The sequence below is a fragment of the Coregonus clupeaformis genome, chromosome 23 (genome assembly GCF_020615455.1).
Source record: "Coregonus clupeaformis isolate EN_2021a chromosome 23, ASM2061545v1, whole genome shotgun sequence".
NCBI lineage: Eukaryota > Metazoa > Chordata > Actinopteri > Salmoniformes > Salmonidae > Coregonus > Coregonus clupeaformis.
In genome coordinates, this window is record NC_059214.1 from 24,232,378 (window position 1) to 24,256,151 (window position 23,774).

Consider the following 23,774-nt stretch of genomic DNA (forward strand, 5'->3'; position numbering starts at 1 on the left):
GTCTCTTTGTTGCCTCTCTGATTAATGCCCTCCTTGCCTGGTTTGTGAGTTTTGGTGGGCGGTCCTCTCTTGGCAGGTTTGTTGTGGTGCCATATTCTTTCCATTTTTTTATAATGGATTTAACGGTGCCTTGTGGGATGTTCAAAGTTTCTGATATTTTTTATAACCCAACCCTGATCTGCACTTCTCCACAATACTGAGATCATGTGACAGATCATGTGACACTTAGATTGCACACAGGTGGACTTTATTTATCTAATTATGTGACTTCTGAAGGTAATTGGTTGCACCAGATCTTATTTAGGGGCTTCATAGCAAAGGGGGTGAATACATATGCACGTACCACTTGTCCGTTATAAATTTTTTGAAACAAGTAATTTTTTTTATTTCACTTCATCAATTTGGACTATTTTGTGTATGTCCATTACATGAAATCCAAATAAAAATTAATTTAAATTACAGGTTGTAATGCAACAAAATAGGAAAAATGCCAAGGGGATGAATACTTTTGCAAGGCACTATATATACAAAAGTATGTGGACACCCCTTCAAATTAGTGGATTCGGCTATTTTAGCCACACTCGTTGCTGTAGAAGGGTGTAGAAAATCGAGCACACAGCCATGCAATCTCCATATACAAACATTGGCAGTAGAATGGCCTTAATGAAGAGCTCAGTGGCTTTCAACGTGGGACCGTCATAGGATGCCACCTTTACAACAAGTCAGTTCGTAACATTTCTGCCCTGCTAGAGCTTCCCCAGTCTACTGTAAGTGCTGTTATTGTGAAGTGGAAACGTTTAGGAGCAACAACGGCTCAGACGCGAAGTGGTAGGCCACACAAGCTCACAAAACGGGACCGCTGAGTGCTGAAGCACGTAGCGGGTAAAAACCTCTGTCCTCGGTTGCAACACTCACTACCGAGTTCCAAACTGCCTCTGGAAGCAACGTCAGCACAAGAACTGTTCGTCGGGAGCTTCATGAAATGGGTTTCCATGGCTGAGCAGTCGCACACAGGCCTAAGATCCCCATGCGCAATGCCAAGCGTCGACTGGAGTGGTGTAAAGCTCACCGCCATTGGACTCTGGAGCAGTGGAAACGCATTTTCTCGAGTGATGAATCACGCTTCAGTCCAGCATTCCGACGGACAAATTTGTGTTTTGCGGATGCCAGGAGAACGCTACCAACCCCAATGCATAGTGACAACTGTAAAGTTTGGTGGAGGAGGAATAATGGTCTGGGCTGTTTTTCATGGTTCGGGCTAGGCCCCTTAGGTCCAGTGAAGGGAAATCTTAATGCTACAGCAAACAATGACATTTTAGATGATCCTGTGCTTCCAACTTTGTGGCAACAGTTTGGAGAAGGCCCTTTCCTGTTTCAGCATGGCAATGCCCTCTTGCACAAAGCGAGGTCCATACAGAAATGGTTTGTCGAGTTCAGTGTGGAAGAACTTGACTGGCCTGCAAAGAGCCCTGACCTCAACCCCATCGAACACCTTTGGAATGAATTGGAACACCGACTGCGAGCCAGGCCTAATCGCCCAACATCAGTGCCCGACCTCACTCTTGTGGCTGAATGGAAGCAAGTCCCCGCAGCAATGTTCCAACATCTAATGGAAAGCCTTCCCAGAATAGTGGAGGCTGTTATAGCAGCAAAGGGGGACCAACTCCATATTAATGCCCATGATTTTGGAATGAGATGTTCGACAAGCAGGTGTCCACATACATTTGATCAGGTAATGTATTTACACAATGAAACACAATGGGGTACAGAGGTCAGCCCAGTCATGTCCAGAACAGCCGGAGAGCAGGCAGGTACTCACAGTTGTGGCAGGTGGCTCCAGTGTATCCTGTTCCAGAGCAGTCACAGTAGAAGGTGTTCCAGGACTGGGAACACTGCCCTCCATGTTCACAGAAGTTGGGCAGACATCTGGAGAGACAGGAAAGATCAGACAGTGGGAAGGAATCCAAGTGACCTGGTACAAGAGAGGCAAAGTCATTGAGACAGCAATGCTAAAACAATATGGTTGTTCCCACTCTCTGACTGAACTGAACTAGCTGGAGATAATGAACTTGACAACACTACAAAATATGCTTGACTGATGATGGCTGGTGTTTTGATATCTGTGACAACTTCTTAACAACAAAATGGCTGTAAGACTTAAAATTGTTATTATCCATGATGAACATCTGCATACAAAACTCTCTAGTGACAATAGATTTTAGCAAACAGAATATTGAGTTTAGATTTTCATAACAATTTTGTTATGTTCATTTTTGGGTGAGTACCTGCCTGCTCTTCGGCTGTACGGGACATGACTGGGCTGACCTCTGTACACATTGTGTTTTATTGTGGGGCTCAAATTCAATTGAACCAGGCAAACTGATTTCCAAGAAAGGCAGGTGTTTGTGCCGGCAGTTGTTTGTAAACAAAGTTACTGCATAAACATGCATGGCTATGGTAGGTGTAAGCAACTCAACCCCCCTCTCCTCTCCTCACCCCTCTCCCTCTCTACAATGACATTTTTGCAAATCATCTGAGGTCTCTGTAAATGTTAACAATATGCAGAAAAAGTACCAGTGAAACTGGCTATGGAAAGACACTCTGATTAAAAATGCCTCTGTACCTTCTAAGATTACCAGCCTTTTAAGCTTGCATATATTATTTAATTCTGCTTAAATTGTGAATCCTGTCCCACGGGAGCTCTGGTTTAGTGGGGGTTGTACATACAACACAGCCATTACAATTCCCATTTACCTATTTAGCACTACAAAGGGAGTCAACTGTTTTCCAGATAATGTTCAGGTGATGGTTTAATTATTGCTGTGCTATTTTTATTCATGCACACAGAAAAGGCTTTCGTGGACCATAAAATTATGCTGCTCAACTTGCAGAACTGTTCCTCCGCAATAAACCGGACAATGAAGTTTTAGTGGTAGGAGTGAATGGCGAGGAAAGCTCTTCAACAAAAGGTATTATAATCTCTTAAGAGTTTTTTTGTGTTATTTAATTAGTTCCCTCACTGACAAATTAATTAATTGTTTTTCTATAAGTAAGTATGTCACAAGCCAAAGTGCTAAGTTGGGTTGTGCATGTCCCCTAATGGTTCTATTGAACATTTCTAGGAACCCATGGCCTCCACCTCCATGGTGGCATGCAGAGGCCGCGGTCTGCCAGTCAACCTGCGCTGGCTGTTAGGGGACTGCCACCCTGAGCCTGGCAGGGTCCTGGAAGATGACAGCTGCTCATGAATGTTTTAAACCTGGAGAATTAGTGATGGAGAGAGACAGAGGGAGGCCTAGCTATGCTATGTTATACTATTAATAAACAGGAAGTGTTGAGCAGCAGGAAGGATAAATCAACATTGTTTTGAAACGTTCTAAAAAGGTAAGACGATAGAAAGCATAACTCAAGTGTCACGACTTCCGCCGAGGCTGCCTCCCCTCCTTGTTCGGGCAGGTTTCGGCGTTCGTCGTCACCGGCTTACTAGCTACTGCCGCTCCCATTCTCATCACTCCACTTGTCTTGTCTTGTCAATCACACACACCTGGTGCTCATCCCCTAATTAGTCTGTGTATAAGTGTTCCCTCTTCCCCCTTGTCTTTGTGAGTGATTGTTCTATGTGGGAGGAGAGTATCTCGGTTGAGATACTCTCTCATTTATTTTGCCAGGGTTGATATTCCCCTGTGTCATTACATTTATTGTATTTTCTGAGACTGTGTTTGGTCAGGGAGGATTGTTTCCCCTATACCTGTTTTCATTGCCGTTGTAGGCGCATTGTATGTCTGGAAGGAATAAATCTGCATCCGGTTATTTTACTCCTGTGCCTGACTCCGTCCATCATTCACCACAGAATCACTCACCCGCTGATATGGAGTCAGCAGGAGACGACCGCATGCCTGGAGTCGTTGCAAGGGTCCAGGAGCATTCCATGATGCTGGCCAGCTTGGTGAAAGCGATGGATCGGGTTCTTCAGGTCGTCCAACGCCTGGAGAGGAGAGGACCCGATCTGTCGAGACCAGCTGGCCAACCGGATCCAGACACCTACACCCCAGCACCCGGAGGGATCTAGATATCCCGGCCACCGGCGTTTGATGGGACGGCAGTGCGCTGTAAAGGATTCCTTCTCCAACTGGAGATGCATTTCTCCAGCATCAGGCCGGCGCCATTGGAGCGGGAGAAGGTATCCGTCCTCGTTTCCTGCCTCTGTGGGAGAGCCCTGGAGTGGGCCAGCGCGGTGTGGAATGAAGGAAGAGCCGCGTTGGAGGACTACAGGGAGTTCGCTGGCCTCTTTCGGGCGGTTTTCGATCACCCGCCCGAGGGTCGAGAGGCGGGCGAGCGGCTGGTCCAGCTGAGGCAGGGGAAGAGGACCGCACAGGACTACGCGCTGGAGTTCCGGACGCTGGCAGCGGGGTCCGGGTGGAACGAACGTGCCCTGATCAACCATTTCCGGTGCCACCTACGGGAGGACGTCCGACGGGAGCTAGCCTGCCAGGATGCCATGCTATCGTTCTCCCAACTGGTGGACATGGCCATCCGGCTGGACAATCTGCTGGCAGCCAGAGGATGTCCATCTGCTCGGTGATGGAGTTGGGTGGAGCCGCCGTTCGAGAGAGCGGAGGAGGACAGTGACAGTGCCACTCTGGTGGCACGAAGGGACAATACACCTCACGTCGCAGTCAACGTACTTTTGGGTCTGGAGGCGGTAGGCAGGGCACTCACGCATCACCCCAGGTATTGAACACCCACACCCTATCTATCTCCTTTCCCGATCACATGGTAGTTCCCCAGTGTAAGGCACTAGTCGATTCAGGCGCAGCTGGGAACTTTATGGACAGGGCATTTGCACGCCATCAAGGCATTTCATTGGTTCCCCTATCCATTCCACGACCCATCAGAGCCCTTGATAGTCGACCATTAGGGTCCGGGTTAGTTAAGGAGGTTACTGTAAAAGTCACCATGATCACCCAGGAGACTCATTTTGAGCAGATCACCTTTTTGATTATTGAATCTCCTGCTTACCCTGAGGAATTATTAGGTATCCCGTGGTTAGCCCTTCACAACCCCAATTTCTCATGGCCGCAGAGGGTTCTTACGGGGTGGTCGCGAGAGTGTCCGGGTAGGTGTCTAGGTGTTTCCGTTGGTTGAACCACAGTGGAAAGTCCAGACGGTACCCCCACCGTGCACATTCCCCCCGAATAACATGATCTGGCGCTCGCGTTTTCCAAGACGCAGGTGACTAAATTACCACCTCATCGGGAGGGGGATTGTGCGATAAACCTTCAGGTAGACGCTGTACCTCCCAGGAGTCATGTGTATCCCCTGTTGCAGGCTGAAACGGAGGCTATGGAGACATACATCACTGAGTCCCTGGGCCAGGGGTATATATGTCCCTCCACTTCACCTGCTTCCTTGAGTTTCTTCTTTGTGAAGAAGAAAGATGGGGGTTTACGCCCGTGCATTGATTATCGACCACTGAACAAGGTGACGATACGATTTAGTTATCCTCTTCCCCTCATTCCTTCAGTGATTGAGTCAATGCATGGAGCCCACTTCTTCACCAAATTAGATCTCAGGAGTGCCTACAACCTGGTGCGTATTCGGGAAGGGGATGAGTGGAAAACAGCATTCAGCACAACCTCAGGACATTATGAATACCTGGTGATGCCCTACGGTTTGATGAATGCTCCATCCGTCTTCCAGTCCTTTGTGAACGAGGTGTTTCGGGACATGCTTGGTCGCGGTGTGGTGGTCTACATTGATGACATCCTGGTGTATTCCGCTACGCGCGCCAAGCATGTGTCCCTGGTTAGCAAGGTACTGGTCCGACTGCTGGAGAATTACCTTTATGCCAAGGCAGAAAAGTGTGAGGTTTTCCAGCTGTCAGTCTCCTTCCTCGGATTCCACATTACTACCTCAGGTGTGGAGATGGAGGGAGATTGCATTTCAGCCGTGCGTAATTGGCCGACTACAACCACGGTTAAGGAGGTGCAGCGCTTCCTTGGCTTTGCCAACTACTATCGGAGGTTTATCCGGGGCTTTGGCAAGGTCGCAGCTCCCATTACCTCCTTGTTGAAGGGTGGGCCATCCCGGATCTGCTGGTCTGCTGAGGCTGACCTGGCCTTCAGTAGACTGCGGGGTCTGTTCACCTCAGCCCCGGTACTAGCCCACCCCGATCCATCACTACCGTTCGTAGTGGAGGTGGATGTGTCCGAGGTAGGGATAGGCGCTGTCCTGTCTCAACGCTCGGGCATGCCCCCCAAGCTCCGCCCCTGTGCCTTCTTTTCTAAGAAGCTCAGCTCGGCGGAGCAGAACTACGGTGTTGGTGATCGGGAGCTGCTGGCTGTTGTCCGAGCTTTGACAGTGTGGAGGAATTGGCTCGAAGGGGCGAAACACCCTTTTCTCGTCTGGACAGACCACCGTAACCTGGAGTACATCCGGGCATCGAGGAGGCTGAATCCTTGCCAGGCCAGGTGGGCCCTCTTCACCCGGTTTGATTTCACACTATCATACATTCCGGGTACGAAGAACGTGAAGGCAGACGCACTGTCCCGGCTGTATGACATAGAGGAGAGGCCCAGAGACAACACGCCATACTCCCGGCCTACTGCATTGTGGGGCCGGTAGTATGGGCGATGGACGCGAGCATTACGCACAGATCCATCTCCACCTCAGTGTCCAGCTGGGCTGCGGTACGTGCCTGCTCTTATCTGTGATCGTTTGATCTACTGGGCACACACGTCACCCTCCTCTGGTCACCCAGGTATCGGTTGTACAGTGCGCTGCCTGACCGATAAATACTGTGTGGGTGTACATCTCCTCCTGCTCGGTGTGCGCCCAGAGTAAGGCACCTAGGCACCTCCCAGCGGGTAAGTTGCTACCATTACCAGTTCCACAATGACCATGGTCTCATCTAAGTATTGATTTTCTTACTGATCTTCCCCTCTCCCAAGGTAACACCACCATCCTGGTCGTTGTGGACCGCTTTTCGAAGTCCTGCCGCCTCCTTCCTCTGCCCGGTCTCCCCACGGCCCTACAAACCGCGGAGGCCCTGTTTACTCACGTCTTCCGGCACTACGGGGTACCAGAGGATATAGTGTCCGACCGAGGTCCCCAGTTCACGTCTAGGGTCTGGAAGGCATTCATGGAACGTCTGGGGGTCTTGGTCAGCCTGACCTCTGGATTCCACCCCGAGAGTAATGGGCATGTGGAAAGGGTTAATCAAGATGTGGGTAGGTTCCTGCGGACCTACTGCCAGGACCGGCCGGGGGAGTGGTTGGTGTTTTTGCCATGGGCAGAATATGCCCAGAAATCTCTCCGCCACTCCTCCACTAACCTAACGCCCTTCCAATGTGTTTTAGGTTACCAACCGGTTCTGGCACCGTGGCACCAGAGCCAGACTGAGGCTCCTGCGGTGGATGACTGGTTTCGGCATGCGGAGGAGACTTAGGACGCTGCCCATGTTCACCTCCAGCGCACTGTGTGTTGTCAGAAGGCCAACGCTGACCACTACCGCAGCAAGGCCCCGGTCTTCGTACCGGGGGATCGGGTCTGGCTCTCGACCTTGAATCTGCCCATCCGCCTGCCCTGCCGGAAGCTGAGCTCGTGGTTTGTGGGGCCGTTTAAAGTCCTGAGGAGGATAAACGAGGTCACATACAGGTTATTAGTTCCCCCTGATTACCGTATTAACCCCTCGTTTCATGTGTCTCTCCTTAGGCCGGTGGTGGTTGGTCCGCTCCAGGAGTCTGAGGTGCGGGAAGTCCCTCCACCTCCTCTGGACATCGAGGGGGCCCCGGCGTACTCGGTCCGTTCCATCCTGGATTCAAGGTGTTGGGTCGGGGGCCTTCAGTACCTCGTGGAGTGGGAGGGATACGGTCCGGAGGAACGGTGCTGGGTCCCGGAGAGGGACATCCTCGATCCCTCCCTGTTGCGAGATTTCCACTGTCGCCATCCGGCTCACCCTGCTCCGCGTCCTCCTGGCCGTCCCCGAGGGGGGGGGTACTGTCATGACTTCCGCCGAGGCTGCCTCCCCTCCTTTTTCGGGCAGGTTTAGGCATTCGTCTTACTAGCTACTGCCGCTCCCATTCTCATCACTCCACTTGTCTTGTCTTGTCAATCACACACACCTGGTGCTCATCCCCTAATTAGTCGGTGTATTAGTGTTCCCTCTGCCCCCTTGTCTTTGTGAGTGATTGTTCTATGTGGGAGGAGAGTAGCTCGGTTGAGATACTTTCTCATTTATTTTGCCAGGGTTGATTTTGCCCTGTGTCATTACTTTTATTGTATTTTCTGAGACTGTGTTTGGTCAGGGAGGATTGTTTCCCCTGTACCTGTTTCGATTGCTGTTGTAGGCACATTGTATGTCTGGAAGGAATACATCTGCATCCGGTTATTTTACTCCTGCGCCTGACTCCGTCCATCATTCACCACATCCAGGGTATGTAGTAATCTTGTTTGATTGCAGTGATTTCTCCGTTACTGTTGAGGTTGTGCAATCATAAGTAGGTTGTCATTATATTGAAAAGGTTGAAGATTAAAGCCTGTTTTTGATTGTGTTGATTATTTGAACCCCACAAGCATAAACACAGTGCTTAATCCTCAACACAGGAACGAAATACAAAGTCATTCAGAAATGGGCGCTATTTAAATCACCAGTTCTCCAAAAACACTCCATGTTGCAGATCCTGAAATAGTGACTATATATTTACAGTATAGTTCTGCATGTAGACATCAGATTATTCATATTGTGCTATGACTAATGTATTGGGCGCTTACTCTATACATAAAAATAGAAAAACAATGTTCAAGATTTTAACACTAAGAAACAAGTTGCTTCTTTTGAGCTTTGCCACATCATTATTTTTGGTTACTGTTTCTCATGCTGGGTTCCCAATTAAAATATGTTTGGTGAGGTGTTATAACATGAGACATTTTGCTCCCGACACTTTCGGAAACACTAAAGAAAAACAAGCTCCTCTCCTCATCATCACTTCTCGGGGGATCTTGTCTCTTAGGTTAACTGGCTCCTTGGTTTCATGGCAACCCAGTAAAAATTGTACAGTAACATTTCAGTCTGGCAATCAGTCAATCTGCACTCCGACTCCAGTCACAGTTAATTAGAGACACAGTCGAAAGCAGATCCCAATCAGCTGCTTTTTCCATTGGGCAACATAGGAACCTGACATGTTTCTATAATTACTCAACCCTCCTCACTAATTACTGTAGACCCTGTAAAGGCTACTGACTTCAAAGGTCCCCTGCCTTAGAACTTAATGTTCATTTGCTCACACTTCAGCTGTGAGAAAAGGATTTCACAAGCTTCAGGTCCAAAATAAACTACAATGTTTTATACCAGTGCCATAACATCAAATGAGGAGACAGAAATTATGTGCTTGCACAATCCAAACATTTTGCTGGAACATAATATATCAAACAAGGTCTGACAATAATCAAGTGTTAAGTTGTGTTAGTTGCATAAGCAAAAAACAAAAGTCCCATGCATATGCTTTAAGTTGAAGGTTGCCACCTTGGCACATAATTTCGAAAATCTAATATTGTATACAGCAATTGTGATACCTGTCATGGATGCCACATGTGTCAAACTGTAGCTCCTTGTAGTTTCCCAGCCGTCCTTGGTGCACCTGGTTCAGGTCCATGGGCTGACTGTTGATGGAAATGAGACGCATGCAACCCTGGAATGCCAATGTGGGGTTCTCACAGCCTGGGTCAGCTGGGGATGAGGAGGGACAGCCTAATGGAACACACAGCAGAAGGATGTTTATGTAACACAACATCTGCCAAACAAGCTTCTACAGTAATAATGCAACAAAACAGGCTTACACATACAGTTCCTTAAGAAATTATTCAGACCCCTTGACTTTTCCACATTTTGTTACGTTACAGCCTTATTCTAAAATGGATTGAATAAATAAAAAATCATCAGAAATGTACACACAATACCCCATAATGGCAAAGTGAAAACACATTTTTAGATTTCTGTAGAAAAACAGAAATACCTTATTTACATAAGTATTCAGACCCTTTGCTATGAGACTCGAAATTGAGCTCAGGTACATCCTGTTTCTATTGATCATCCTTGAGATGATTCTACAAATTGATTGGAGTCTATCTGTGGTAAATTCAATTGATTGGACATTATTTGGAAAGGCACACACCTGTCTATATAAGGTCCCACAGTTGTTAGTGCATGTCAGAGCAGAAACCATGAGGTTGAAGGAATTGTCCATAGAGCTCTGCGACAGGATTGTGTCGAGGCACAGATCTGGGGAAGGGTACCAAAACAGTTCTGCAGCATTGAAGGTCCCCAAGAACACAGTGGCCTCCATCGTTCTTAAATGGAAGAAGTTTGGAACCACCAAGACTCTTCCTAGAGCTGGCCGCCCGGCCAAACTGAGCAATCGGGGGAGAAGGGCCTTGGTCAGGGAGGTGACCAAGAACCCGATGGTCACTCTAACAGAGCACCAGAGTTCCTCTGTGGAGATGGGAGAACCTTCCAGAAGGACAAGCATCTCTGCAGCACTCCACCAATTAGGACTTTATGGTAGAGTGGCCAGATGGAAGCCACCCCTTAGTAAAAGGCACATGACAGCCCGCTTGGAGTTTGCCAAAAGGCACCTAAATACTCTCAGACCATGAGAAACAAGAGTCTGGTCTGATGAAATCAAGATTAAACTCTTTGGCCTGAATGCCAAGCGTCACGTCTGAAGGAAACCAGGCACCATCCCTACGCTGAAGCATGTTGGTGGCAGCAGTGACTTGGAGACTAGTCAGGATCGAGGCAAAGATAAATGGAGCAAAGTACAAAAAGATCCTTGATGGAAACTTGCTCGAGAGCACTCAGGACTGGGGTGAAGGTTCACCTTCCAACAGGACAACGACCCTAAACACATAGCCAAGATAATGCAGGAGTGGCTTCAGGACAAGTCTCTGAATGTCCTTGAGTGGTCCAGCCAGAGCTTGGACTTGAACCCGATTTAACATCTCTGGAGAGAACTGAAAATAGCTGGGCAGCAACGCTCCCCATCCAACCTGACAGATCTTGAGAGAAACTGCAGAGAAGAATGGGAGAAACTCCCCAAATACAGGTGTGCCAAGCTTGTAGTGTCATACCCAAGAAGACTGGATGCTGTAATCGCTGCCAAAGGTGCGTCAACAAAGTACTGAGTAAAGGGTCTGAATACTTATGTAAATGTGATATTTCCGGGTTTGAACAAATTTAATTAGCTAAAATTTATAAAAACTAGTTGTTGCTTTGTCATTATGGGGTATTGTGTAGATTGATGAGGGAAAAAAACAATTGAATCAAATTTAGGATGTAACGTAACAAAATATGGAAAAAGTCAAGGGGTCTGAATACTTTCCAAAGGCAATGTATGTTAAGTTGCTAAGAGGGTTGTATGCTGACTGACTTACTGACTGTCACGTTCGCTTACAGACGGGACGGACCAAGGCGCAGCGTGATATGCATACATGTTTATTTAAAGGAATAAACAACCGACAAAACGAAACGTGAAGTCCAAGGCAGCACAACACAACATACCTTAACTGGAACAAGATCCCACAACCCACTAGTGCCAATAGGCTGCCTAAGTATGGGCCCCAATCAGAGACAACGAGCTACAGCTGCCTCTGATTGGGAACCACACCGGCCAACATAGATCTACACATAATAGAATATCAACATTGAAATACACAACATAGAACATACACACCCTGACTCAACATATACGAGTCCCCAGAGTCAGGGTGTGACACTGACTGGAGACACGCAAGCAGAAATAACAACATTTGTGATTTAGTGAAAATGATCTAAACAGGACATGTACATAAAAATTAAAAAAAATTCGCGTGACAATCATGTACCGTTTTTAAACCTCTGTTACGGCAGAGAGAGAAGTCGCCCAAAAAAAGAGAGCAGAGTTAAACCTGCCAAGACACGCCATTATAAAAGTTGAAGCCTTTTAAAAGCAGCTTAGTAAAACGCCAGCTATCAGAAGATTTGAGATGTACATGGCAAGTTCTGGGAAGCTAAAGTTTGTACAGGGATGTATTAAGTAAATCTCTGCTTACAAGCCAATGTATATTAAGAGCCACTAAGGCGCTGGAGTGACGATGCCAAAGAGTGAGGCTTCTTAGGTATTACAGTCCACAGTTTAATCAAATCATTGAGTTTCTACTGTAAATACCAGAACATATTTTCAAACCTAATCAAGTATTGGTCATATTATCTGTCCTCTTACCTCCAAAGTAGAGGCTGTTTCCTGCTTCCATGTGGTCCGCCAGCTCGACGGTTGAGGGCGGCTCGTTGTCCAGAGTCATGGTGACCTGGAGACTTTGGGAGCTGAGACTCACGGAGTGCCACAGTCCATCATTCACTCTGTGACCTGTGGAGACAGCAGGGTGTAGGTTCTGGGTGATTTGGAGACTTTAATATGCACTATCAATCTCTGCACATCACTGTTGTTTTACCATAGCAACTACACTGTTTCAAAAGCAATTTATGAAAACATTTTTCCAGTACAGTTGTATATTTAGATATACAATCTGTTTGTCTGCAACAAACCTCTGCATTTACTCTGTTGCTCTCGCAGATGTTGACTTTATGGATCTCCCTCCACACTACACACACATTTCATATAATTTCCCTTATATTATCAAATAAACAATGGATCACCCACAACCCCCATCTGTTGTGTTTGTAGTTCCATTCTGAGAAGGAACCAATGGTAAACCTCAGAGGTATAATCTTTGGTTTTTGATTTAATTACACTCAGGCCTTTACAGTGAAGGGCATCCAAGCTCTGTGTGTGTCTGCTCTGTCTACAATCCCCTCTGTGATTGCCATCTGCTTTCAGGGTTGCAGGCTAGGAGAATTACAATGGAATGCAATTAAATGTGCTAGATTTCAGGCAGTAAATTGTTTGAAACAAACAAAAAAGCACACCTGGTGCAAACATTGACTCGCAAAAGCCTCCAACATGCAACAGATGGAGGACGACCTCGGATTGTTCCTGATAACATCTCGATTATGTTGCAGTGAGTGAGATCAATGAGCACACAGACACAGAGACGGGTCAAACATATCCTTTTTAGATAAAACTATACTAGATATACTCACGTCACCAAATAATTGATTAAAACACTGTTTGGCAATGAAGGTCTACAGTAGCCTCAACTGCACAGCTAGTTTCCGTCCTCCTCTTTATTTTTTTATTTTTTTCACCTTTATTTAACCAGGTAAACCAGTTGAGAACAAGTTCTCATTTACAACTGCGACCTGGCCAAGATAAAGCAAAGCAGTGCGATAAAAACAACAACACAGAGTTACATATGGGGTAAAACAAAACAAAGTCAAAAATACAACAGAAATACATATATATACAGTGTGTGCAAATGTAGCAAGTTATGGAGGTAAGGCAATAAATAGGCTATAGTGCAAAATAATTACAATTAGTATTAACACTGGAATGATAGATGTGCAAGAGATGATGTGCAAATAGAGATACTGGGGTAGAAATGAGCAAAATAAATGACAATATAGGGATGAGGTAGTTGGGCGGGCTAATTTCAGATGGGCTGTGTACAGGTGCAGTGATCGGTAAGGTGCTCTGACAACTGATGCTTAAAGTTAGTGAGGGAGATAAGTGTCTCCAGCTTCAGAGATTTTTGCAGTTTGTTCCAGTCATTGGCAGCAGAGAACTGGAAGGAATTGCGGCCAAAGGAGGTGTTGGCTTTGGGGATGACCAGTGAGATATACCTGCTGGAGCGCAGACTACGGGTGGGTGTTGCTATGGTGACCAATGAGCTAAGATAAGGCAGGGATTTGCCTAGCAGTGATTTATAGATGGCCTGGAGCCAGTGGGTTTGGCGACGAATATGTAGTGAGGACCAGCCAACAAGAGCGTACAGGTCACAGTGGTGGGTATTATATGGGGCTTTGGAGACAAAACGGATGGCACTGTGATAGACTACATCCAATTTGCTGAGTAGAGTGTTGGAGGCTATTTTGTAAATGACATCGCCGAAGTCAAGGATCGGTAGGATAGTCAGTTTTACGAGGGCATGTTTGGCAGCATGAGTGAAGGAGGCTTTGTTGCGAAATAGAAAAACGATTCTAGATTTAACTTTGGATTGGAGATTCTTAATGTGAGTCTGGAAGGAGAGTTTACAGTCTAACCAGACACCTAGATATTTGTAGTTGTCCACATACTCTAGGTCAGACCCGTCGAGAGTAGTGATTCTAGTCGGGTGGGCGGGTGCAGGCAGCGTTCGGTTGAAGAGCATGCATTTAGTTTTACTAGTGTTCAAGAGCAGTTGGAGGCTACTGAAGGAGTGTTGTATGGCATCGAAGCTCGTTTGGAGGTTTGTTAACACAGTGTCCAATGAAGGGCCAGATGTATACAAAATGGTGTCGTCTGCGTAGAGGTGGATCTGAGAGTCACCAGCAGCAAGAGCGACGTCATTGATATACACAGAGAAAAGAGTCGGCCCAAGAATTGAACCCTGTGGCACCCCCATAGAGACTGCCATAGGTCCAGACAACAGGCCCTCCGATTTGACACATTGAACTCTATCTGAGAAGTAGTTGGTGAACCAGGCGAGGCAGTCATTTGAGAAACCAAGGCTATTTAGTCTGCCAATAAGAATGCGGTGGTTGACAGAGTCGAAAGCCTTGGCCAGGTCAATGAAAACGGCTGCACAGTACTGTCTATTATCGATCGCGGTTATAATATCGTTTAGGACCTTGAGCGTGGCTGAAGTGCACCCATGACCAGCTCGGAAACCGGATTGCATAGCGGAGAAGGTACGGTGGGATTCGAAATGGTCGGTGATCTGTTTGTTGACTTGGCTTTCAAAAACTTTTGAAAGGCAGGGCAGGATGGATATGGGTCTGTAACAGTTTGGATCTAGAGTGTCACCCCCTTTGAAGAGGGGGATGACCGCGGCAGCTTTCCAATCTCTGGGGATCTCAGACGTTACGAAAGAGAGGTTGAACAGGCTAGTAATAGGGGTTGCGACAATTTCGGCGGCTAGTTTTAGAAAGAAAGGGTACAGATTGTCTAGCCCAGAAGATTTGTAGGGGTCCAGATTTTGCAGCTCTTTCAGAACATCAGCTGTCTGGATTTGTGTGAAGGAGAAGCGGGGGGGGGGGCATGGGCAAGTTGCAGCGGAGGGTGCAGAGCTGGTGGCCAGGGTTGTGGTAGCCAGGTGGAAAGCATGGCCAGCCGTAGCAAAATGCTTGTTGAAATTCTCGATTATTGTAGATTTATCGGTGGTGATAGTGTTTCCTAGCCTCAGTGCAGTGGGCAGCTGGGAGGAAGTGCTCTTATTTTCCATGGACTTTACAGTGTCCCAAAACTTTTTGGAGTTAGTGCTACAGGAAGCAAATTTCTGTTTGAAAAAAGTTAGCCTTTGCTTTCCTAACTGCTTGTGTATATTGGTTCCTAACTTCCCTGAAAAGTTGCATATCGCGGGGGCTATTTGATGCTAATGCAGTACGCCACAGGATGTTTTTGTGCTGGTCAAGGGCAGTCAAGTCTGAGGAGAACCAGGGGATATATCTGTTCTTAGTTCTGTATTTTTGAATGGGGCATGTTTATTTAAGATTGAGAGGAAATTACTTTTAAAGAACAACCAGGCATCCTCTACTGACCGAATGAGATCTATATCCATCCAGGATACCTGGGCCAGGTCAATTAGGAAGGCCTGCTCGCTGAAGTGTTTTTGGGAGCATTTGACAGTGATGAGGGGTGGTCGTTTGACCGCGGACCGTACGGACGCAGGCAATAAGGCAGTGATCGCTGAGATCCTGGTTGAAGACAGCGGAGGTGTATTTAGAGGGTAAGTTAGTCAGGATGATATCTATGAGGGTACCCATGTTTACGGATTTAGGGTTGTACCTGGTAGGTTCGTTGATAATTTGTGTGAGATTGAGGGCATCTAGTTTAGATTGTAGGATGGCCGGGGTGTTAAGCATATCCCAGTTTAGGTCACCAAGCAGTACGAACTCTGAGGATAGATGGGGGGCAATTAATTCACATATGGTGTCCAGGGCACAGCTGGGGCTGAGGGGGGTCTGTAGCAAGCGGCAAAAGCGAGAGATTTATTTCTGGAAAGGTGGATTTTTAGAAGTAGAAGCTCAAACTGTTTGGGCACAGACCTGGATAGTATGATAGAGCTATGCAGGCTATCTCTACAGTAGATTGCAACTCCACCCCCTTTGGCAGTTCTATCTAGACGGAAAATGTTATAGTTGGGGATGGAAATTTCAGAATTTTGGTGGCCTTCCTAAGCCAGGATTCAGACACTGCTAGAACATCAGGGTTGGCGGAGTGTGCTAACGCAGTGAATAACTCAAACTTAGGAAGGAGGCTTCTGATATTTACGTGCAGAAAACCAAGACTTTTACGGTTACAGAAGTCAACAAATGATAGCTCCTGGGGAGTAGGAGTGATACTGGGGGCTGCAGGGCCTGGGTTAGCCTCTACATCACCAGAGGAACAGAGGAGGACTAGAATAAGGATACGACTAAAGGCTTTAAGAACTGGTCTTCTAGTGCGTTGGGTACATAGAAAAAAGGGTGCAGTTCTCCGGGCGTTGTAGAAAAGATTCAGGGCATTATGTACAGAAAAGGATATGGAAGGATATGAGTACAGTTCAGGTAACCCTAAGCGTTGGGTAACAATGAAAGAGATAGCGTCACTGGAGGCACCGATTGAGCCGGTCTCGGCGTGTATGGGGGGTGGAACAAAGGAACTATTTGAGGCAGTTTGAGAGGGACTAGGGGTTCTACAGTGAAATTGTATAATAAGAACCAACCCAAACAGCAATAGGCAAGGCATAATTGACATGGGAGAGAGGCATAAAGCAGTCACAGGTGTTATTAGAGAGAGCTAAGACAACAACTGGAAATAGCGATAACGTTTGGGCTAAGGCTAAACAGAATAAACAGGACAGGGTACCGTGTAAAGGAACAGTCCAGCAGCCATCAGCTGTGCAGCTGAGTGATCATAAGGTCCAGTGAACAGCAATATGTGAGTCCGAGAGCAGTTCAAATTGGTGCTTCAGCACAGCTAGCAGGGAGCACAGTTGTAGTTTGCGTGTGCTAGCGGGCCGGGGCTGGCAGATGGATCTTCGTGGTCGTCGCAACGGGAAGCCTGTTGAAACCACATCAGACTATTTTGTCGGCAGACCAGTCGTGTTGGATCGGCGGGGCTCAGTGTCAACACTAGGAGGTCCCGTCCGGTTGACAGAGAGGTAGATAGCCGGGAGATGGGCCTGAGGCTAGCTCAAGGCTAACTGGTGCTTGCTATAGGGCAATGGTAATCAGCCAACAACAGGTTGCAGCTAGCTAGCTGGTTGCGATGATCCGGCGCTAGGGTCCAGTGATTCCGGCAGAAAGTCCAATAAGCTCTGGGTCGATAGCACGCTGGGTCGATAGCACGCTGTACAGACTGGCCGACGAATTGTCCAGGCTAGAGCTAGAGCTGGCTGGTGGATAGTGTAGGCCACGGACAGTGGTGAAGACGCTAACGGTGACTAATAGTAAGTAGCCATTCAGTTGCAGCTACACTATTTTCAGCTTACGGTTCTTGATGAAAGTTATAAAGAAATAATAGAATCCTTTCCACGTTGGGTGAGGCGGGTTGCAGGAAAGTATATTTAGTTAAAGAATGAAAAGTAAAAATTGAGAAATATATACAAAATAGACAAAAAAACAAGAAACGGGATATTTACACAGGGACAATGAATAAAAGCGACCGCACTGCTACGCCATCTTGGGTACATTGACTTCAATACAAAACCTAGGAGGCTCATGGTTCTCATCCCGTTCCATCGACATACACAGTAATTATGACAACTTCCGGAGGACGTCCTCCAACCTATCAGAGCTCTTGCAGCATAAACTGACATGTTGTCCACCCAATCAAATGGTTTTATTAATTTATTGCAACCGGGGCGCGCCGGTGTAACTGCTAAACTGCTTGCTGACTGTACACTGTACTGCATGATTGTAGTGGGTTTACTAATGTGTTAGCTCTAGTAGCTATGTTGACTATGACATTAGCTAATATGGTTACAACGATGTATGCTGTGTGTACCGGTTAGTGGTTGCGATAAATGGGGTCAGCCCTAGCCGATTCTGTTGAAAAAAGTTTCTTAAGCAGAAGCAAAAGGTACTAAACGGGGATAAACATACCTGAATCTGTCCAATAGAAACTATCATTTGCAACTGTTGGACTAATGATTACACCCTAGATCAGCTAGATGCAGGCAAGAGTGCGCAAGGTGGTATTGAATGTATCACTGTCTATCACCTTGATTACTCTCATTTTTCTCTCTACCTGTGCACCTATGTTGTAAACTTTAGTTCATAGGCTAGGTTATAGCAACTTCTTGGTGGATATAGGGAAAATGTAAGTATCATGAGGTAGCCAATGTTACATTGAGCTGGGTGGAATATGAATGACAGTCATCTAATATACTGAAATAGAAATAAAGCCATGCTCATGAAAAAAAATATTGTCCTCCCTGATCTTAAACGGCACCGACCGCCACTGCAGTTACGATAGAGTAAGGGTTGAGCTGGGAGTGGACATGAAGCTAGGGTTAGGGTTAAGGCCTATGAGTCAACCTGCGCATCACTACCATGTAACACTCACCTTTTACCATTGATGGCAATGTATTGAGAAAAACATCAGCTACTGTGACATTTAAATTTTTTTGCAAAAACGTGCCACAATGACGTTTTCCTATGATATCATGTATACAAGAAGATGAATATTGCAATGAATTTGGAAATACACTTGGTAAGTATTTGAAAATACTCAAATACACTGACTCAAATACACTCCCATGCATTTAACACAGGTATTTGACATTAGTATTTTAAATAAGTATATTTAAAAAAAACATTCAAATACAATTTGGTCGACTATTTGGTTTTTACAAATAACCATTCAAATTCACAAATAAAAGTACTTGTTTTGGGCTGTGTATTTGAAAATATGAAATACTCAAGAACACGTATTTGAACCCAGGTCTGGTTTGTGAACTCAAAATGAGATAAGCACAGGTCCAACTGAATTGATTCTCTCTTCTTATAATCTTTACTCATAATCTTTACTATCACTATCAGACTATCTGTGTGTAAAACCACAAACATTCTCTGCAGTAATAAAATGGGTTTCTCATTGTCTGCCTGCTTCACTTGAGTCCCCATAGGCAGAACCACTGATTCCAGCCCATAGTGTGGGTCAGCTAAGCTAGAGGCTGTTGGCCTGGCCCTCACCGGTGGAGACCTCTTCTTTCTGCTGGGCTGACTTGTGATGGGTCAGGCGCAGCCGGCTGTTGCTTATCTGCAGCTCCAGTCTCTGGGGCTCCAGGGCCAGCTGTGTGAAGAGCAGTAGCCCGTCTGGGTTCCATGTTCTGAACTGGAAACGCACCGTGAAGCCCCCTGAAGCAGACGGCGTGGCTGGGAGCGACAGGAAGCTGCTGCTGGAGCTCAGGAATGTGGTGGACACCAGCTGGGGCTGCGAGCATGAGAAGGTCACGTTGCCCTGGAGACACACATAGAACACTCAGTCTTACAGTCACCTTGCCCCGATCAAGATCAACTTTCAACATTTAGGGTTAATTAAAAATTATGTCAACTCTGTACGCGTAGTGCTGTTATTAATGAACTCCTTACTGGCCCCCTTTCTAGAAAGAGAGAAAGAGAATGGTGGGTACAGTATCGAGAGCGAGAAAGAGACAAAGTATGAGACAAAATCAAAAGAGAGAGAGAGAGAGAGTACACAATAGAGAGAACAGGGGAATGAGATAAAATCAACTCTGCAGGGAGCTAGGTTAAATATCACTGCCAACCCCACTGTGACTCCTAGGGACAGGAAGAGTCAGTATAGAGGACATGAGTTCCTGTACACAGGAAAAGGTCAGAGCAGTGTGGGGATGAACACATAATCGATCCTGGTGACATGGAGTGGCAGCGACATGGAGCATGTTAACTAAACCCTCCACAGGGACTCTTCCATCAAATCCACCAAACTTGATTTCAGTATCATTCTATTTCAATAGGCTGACACTAACTCACACAGAATCATTGATAACTTATTCATACTAATGCTATTTCAGTGTTAGCGGATTTGTTGTTAGAGGTTGGGTGACACCCGTTGTGCATCACGCCCCTTGTTTTTGGGGCTGCAAGACCACTGAGACAGAAGGTTTCTCAAGGTTAATATCCATGAAGATGTATCATTTAGGGGCTGCACAAGGCCCTGACATCTCTGAGAGGACTATCTTAAATAATGCAATTTACCTCTGGCTACAGGAGGTAATAATACCTCTATATTGAATGGATCACTGAATACAGCTCCTGGTCCACCTCATCACTGAGCCCTGATCTCTTTCCAAAATAAGAACAAGAGAAGAAATTAGAAGACTATCAGCTCTAAGGGGTTCTTGCCATGCACCCTGTATTCCCATGGAACCCTATCCACAGTCTGTATTTTGTACGCAACAACTGTTATGGTTCTCTAGTTCTCTAAGGTTAGGTGTTGTTAACCTTCACTTCTAACACAATGGAGCATTATCATTTACATAAGTTAATATATTGGTAATGCAGTGCAAAATAAACTTGGCCTTGGCCTACAGTTTAAGCATTAAAAATGAGTAGCTGAAAAGCTAATACCACACTGTAGATCTGAGGCTTGCGTCGCTTGGCTAGGTCAATTATGTTGATCCCGTTGTAGTAGAGGTTCTCGATGCAACCATGGAAGTTCTTCCTCAGGAAGGTGCCAGGCTTACCTGGCAGTGGGATGCCCCCAAAGCTGAGCTTTTATAAGGAAAGAAGGTGAAATATAGACATGTTAGAAAGAAATAGAAGAAAAGTCCTATGAAAGTATAGTGTCAGGTGTCAGGTTGAAAAGAGATGTCAGGTTCTAACGAGATAGACCAAGTATTATTGTTAATCTCACCCTGGTATCGGGTTAAAGTGTTTTTCTGACTGGATGCTGGTGGTGTAATCTACTCAGACCTACTGTAAGGAAATATGATGGATGTTTGGATAGACACACCTCATAGTCCACCTCCAGAGAGTCTCCTTCCCCCTTGGTCCTGAAGTGCTGTGTGTGGCTGTCCACTGTGAGGTTGACCTGCTTGTTGAAGCGCTCGATGAGGACAGAGTGCCAGTGCTGGTCGTCCAGAAGACTGCCCAGAGTGACCGCAACACGACCACTGCTGAACCGCAGCCGGGTGTCATCTGAAGACAAAAAAAACAAACAGAAAATATAAGGAAGGCCTTTTATCAGAGGCGCAACTTTCACTGGGGACGGGGGGGCATTTTTCTCCGAGTTGTAAAAGCAAGTAGAGCAGAAACTGGCTACTCTTTATTTGACTGATGTCGCTGGCAAGGTAACTGCTGTTTGACTCAACAGAAAAAAAGTTAGTGGTGGCATGTACTGTAACTGACATGTAATGTTAGCTAATGCATTACATGTTTCATCCCCTCTCGACTGAAGTTCTGTCTGAAGTGAATGATCTAGCTAGCTATTAGCTACCACAGCCAGTTCAGCTCTAGCCTCTAGCTATCTGTCAGGCAGCAGTATCTAACAGCTCTTGTGTGTATGGAAATGTTTTGTAGCCTTTGTTTTGTCCTGCTTCAACAGAAGTAAATTAACTTGCCTAGTTTTCACTAACTTTAGTTATTATTTTTGCCTCAATCCCACTAGACCTGAATCAAACAATGAAACCAGCGGCCAAACGATTGAAGACCGACATTCTGATGTTTTTTGACAGCACATTGTGAGTTTTTATTAGTCAAAAATAGCAATGTAACGTTACTGATCTGACAGTTTCCCTAGCTAATTCCCTACTTTTCACACTGACACGATGTAAACAACTCTACAGGCTTCACTGTCATGGTGCACAGTCAGTACACAACACTATTCTTATCGTCTTAGCAGGATCAGATGGTGACAGGTGTCCCAGCAGGGTCAGACAGCCAGGGAAGGCCAGTCTACGGAGCTCAGGTGAATTTTGTAGTGTATTATAACAACCAATGAATGGATACAAAGTTTCAATCTTGAGTTGATGGGTAGGCTACAGTCTGGGATCTTGGAATAATGGTCATTTCATCATTATTGAACCATTGACTCTATTCTTGGATAATATAATGTATAAATGTACACCAAGGTACTTCTTTGTCATGCCTCATCTGAGCAGGATCAGATGGTGACAGGGGTCTCAGCAGGATCAGGCAACCAGGGAAGACCAGTCTGTGAAGGCGCTGAGGTGAACTTTCGCAGATGCAACACTTTATTCTATCTGTGCAGCAAACAAAGCTTCAAAGATTTGACAGTCTGACAAACCTATAAAGTTGAGTTACAAACTGTATCATTGGTTGATATATAGAGACTTTTCCTGATGCCCAGTCATGTTCATATAATCTCGGACATAAATTACTGCAGTTTAAGACCATCCATAGAACGTACTATATACCAGTGAACGTGAATATAATGTAATTCCTCTGCTGGAGGTGTATAACACAAAAGGGGACATATTTGCATATGTTATGCTCTTGTGAAGGCTGGCTGAATTCTGGCAAAGAGTATGTTATTTTATCTCAACATGTCTACAGATTCTCCCTTCTCCCTGTGTTTGTTTACTTGGAAATGATGATACTGAAGACTGTTATCAGAAGAAACTGTGTAACCTAGCATTTATAGCGGCTAAGAAATGTATTGCCATTAAATGGAAGGTTGGTTATCCTCCCACAATGTCACAATGGATGCCAGAAATGTCAAGTTATGTATCACTAGATTTTATTTATTACAAGATTAAAGGTATACTGTGCAACTTTCATAAGGTCTGGATGCCTTATATGGAATAATGTATGACAAAAGGAATCTGTATTGAAAACATGCCCACATCAGGGGATATACCTAAGCTGCTGGGCTGCTCAGTCGTGGCCCTGGGGGGTCTGCCGTACTGTTGGTTGTCACTCTGGCCTTAATGAACGTTTCACTAAGATCCTAAAGCTGAGTGGGGTGTGTTGGATTGGGGCGCTGCAGAGCGGTGGACCCCTAGGGGCAGGACGGGGCAATCCAGCTATATTGTGTGCAAGTAAAAACAGCTCTACAGTACTATTAGGCCTGTGATTTGAATTACAGTGCCCTCCGCAATTATTGGGACAGTGAATCATTTTCTCTTCTTTTGGCTCAATATTCCAAAAGTTGGGATTTTAAATCAAACAATGACTACGAAGTTAAAGTGCACACTGTCAGCTTTAATTTGAGGGTATTTTCATACATGTCGGGTGAACTGTTTAGAAATCACAGTACTTTTTGTACATAGTCCCCCCATTTTAGGGGAGCAAAAGTATTGGGACAAATTCACTTGTATGTGTATTAAAGTAGCAAAAAGTTAAGTATTTGGTCCCACATTCATAGCACGCAATGACTATATCAAGCTTGTGACTCTCCAAATTTGTTGGATGCATTTGCTGTTTGTTTTGGTTGTGTTTCAGATTATTTTGTGGCCAATAGAAATGAATGATAAATAAGGTATTGTGTCATTTTGAAGTCACTTTTATTGTAAATAAGAAAATAACATGTTTCTAAACACTTCTACATTAATGTGGATGCTACCATGATTACGGATAATCCTCAATGAATCATGAATAATACAAGTTAAACGCACAAATATCATACCCCCAACCCATGCTAACCTCTCACCATTACAATAACAGGGGAGGTTAG

General features: G+C 45.7%; 1 protein-coding gene across 2 annotated transcripts in view; it reads right to left on the bottom strand.

Annotated features, from left to right (window-relative positions):
- Nucleotides 1-23,774, bottom strand: part of LOC121536721 (contactin-associated protein-like 5) — a 114,839-nt gene that overhangs the window by 29,886 nt on the left and 61,179 nt on the right. For both annotated transcript variants that reach the window (XM_041844178.2, XM_041844177.2), the window contains exons 6-11: nt 21,093-21,277; nt 20,708-20,851; nt 19,310-19,577; nt 12,258-12,401; nt 9,574-9,748; nt 1,820-1,926 (exon numbers count right to left, since the gene is read on the bottom strand). In XM_041844178.2, the coding sequence (XP_041700112.2) occupies nt 1,820-1,926; nt 9,574-9,748; nt 12,258-12,401; nt 19,310-19,577; nt 20,708-20,851; nt 21,093-21,277 (1,023 nt within the window). The remainder of the gene's footprint in view (nt 1-1,819; nt 1,927-9,573; nt 9,749-12,257; nt 12,402-19,309; nt 19,578-20,707; nt 20,852-21,092; nt 21,278-23,774) is intronic.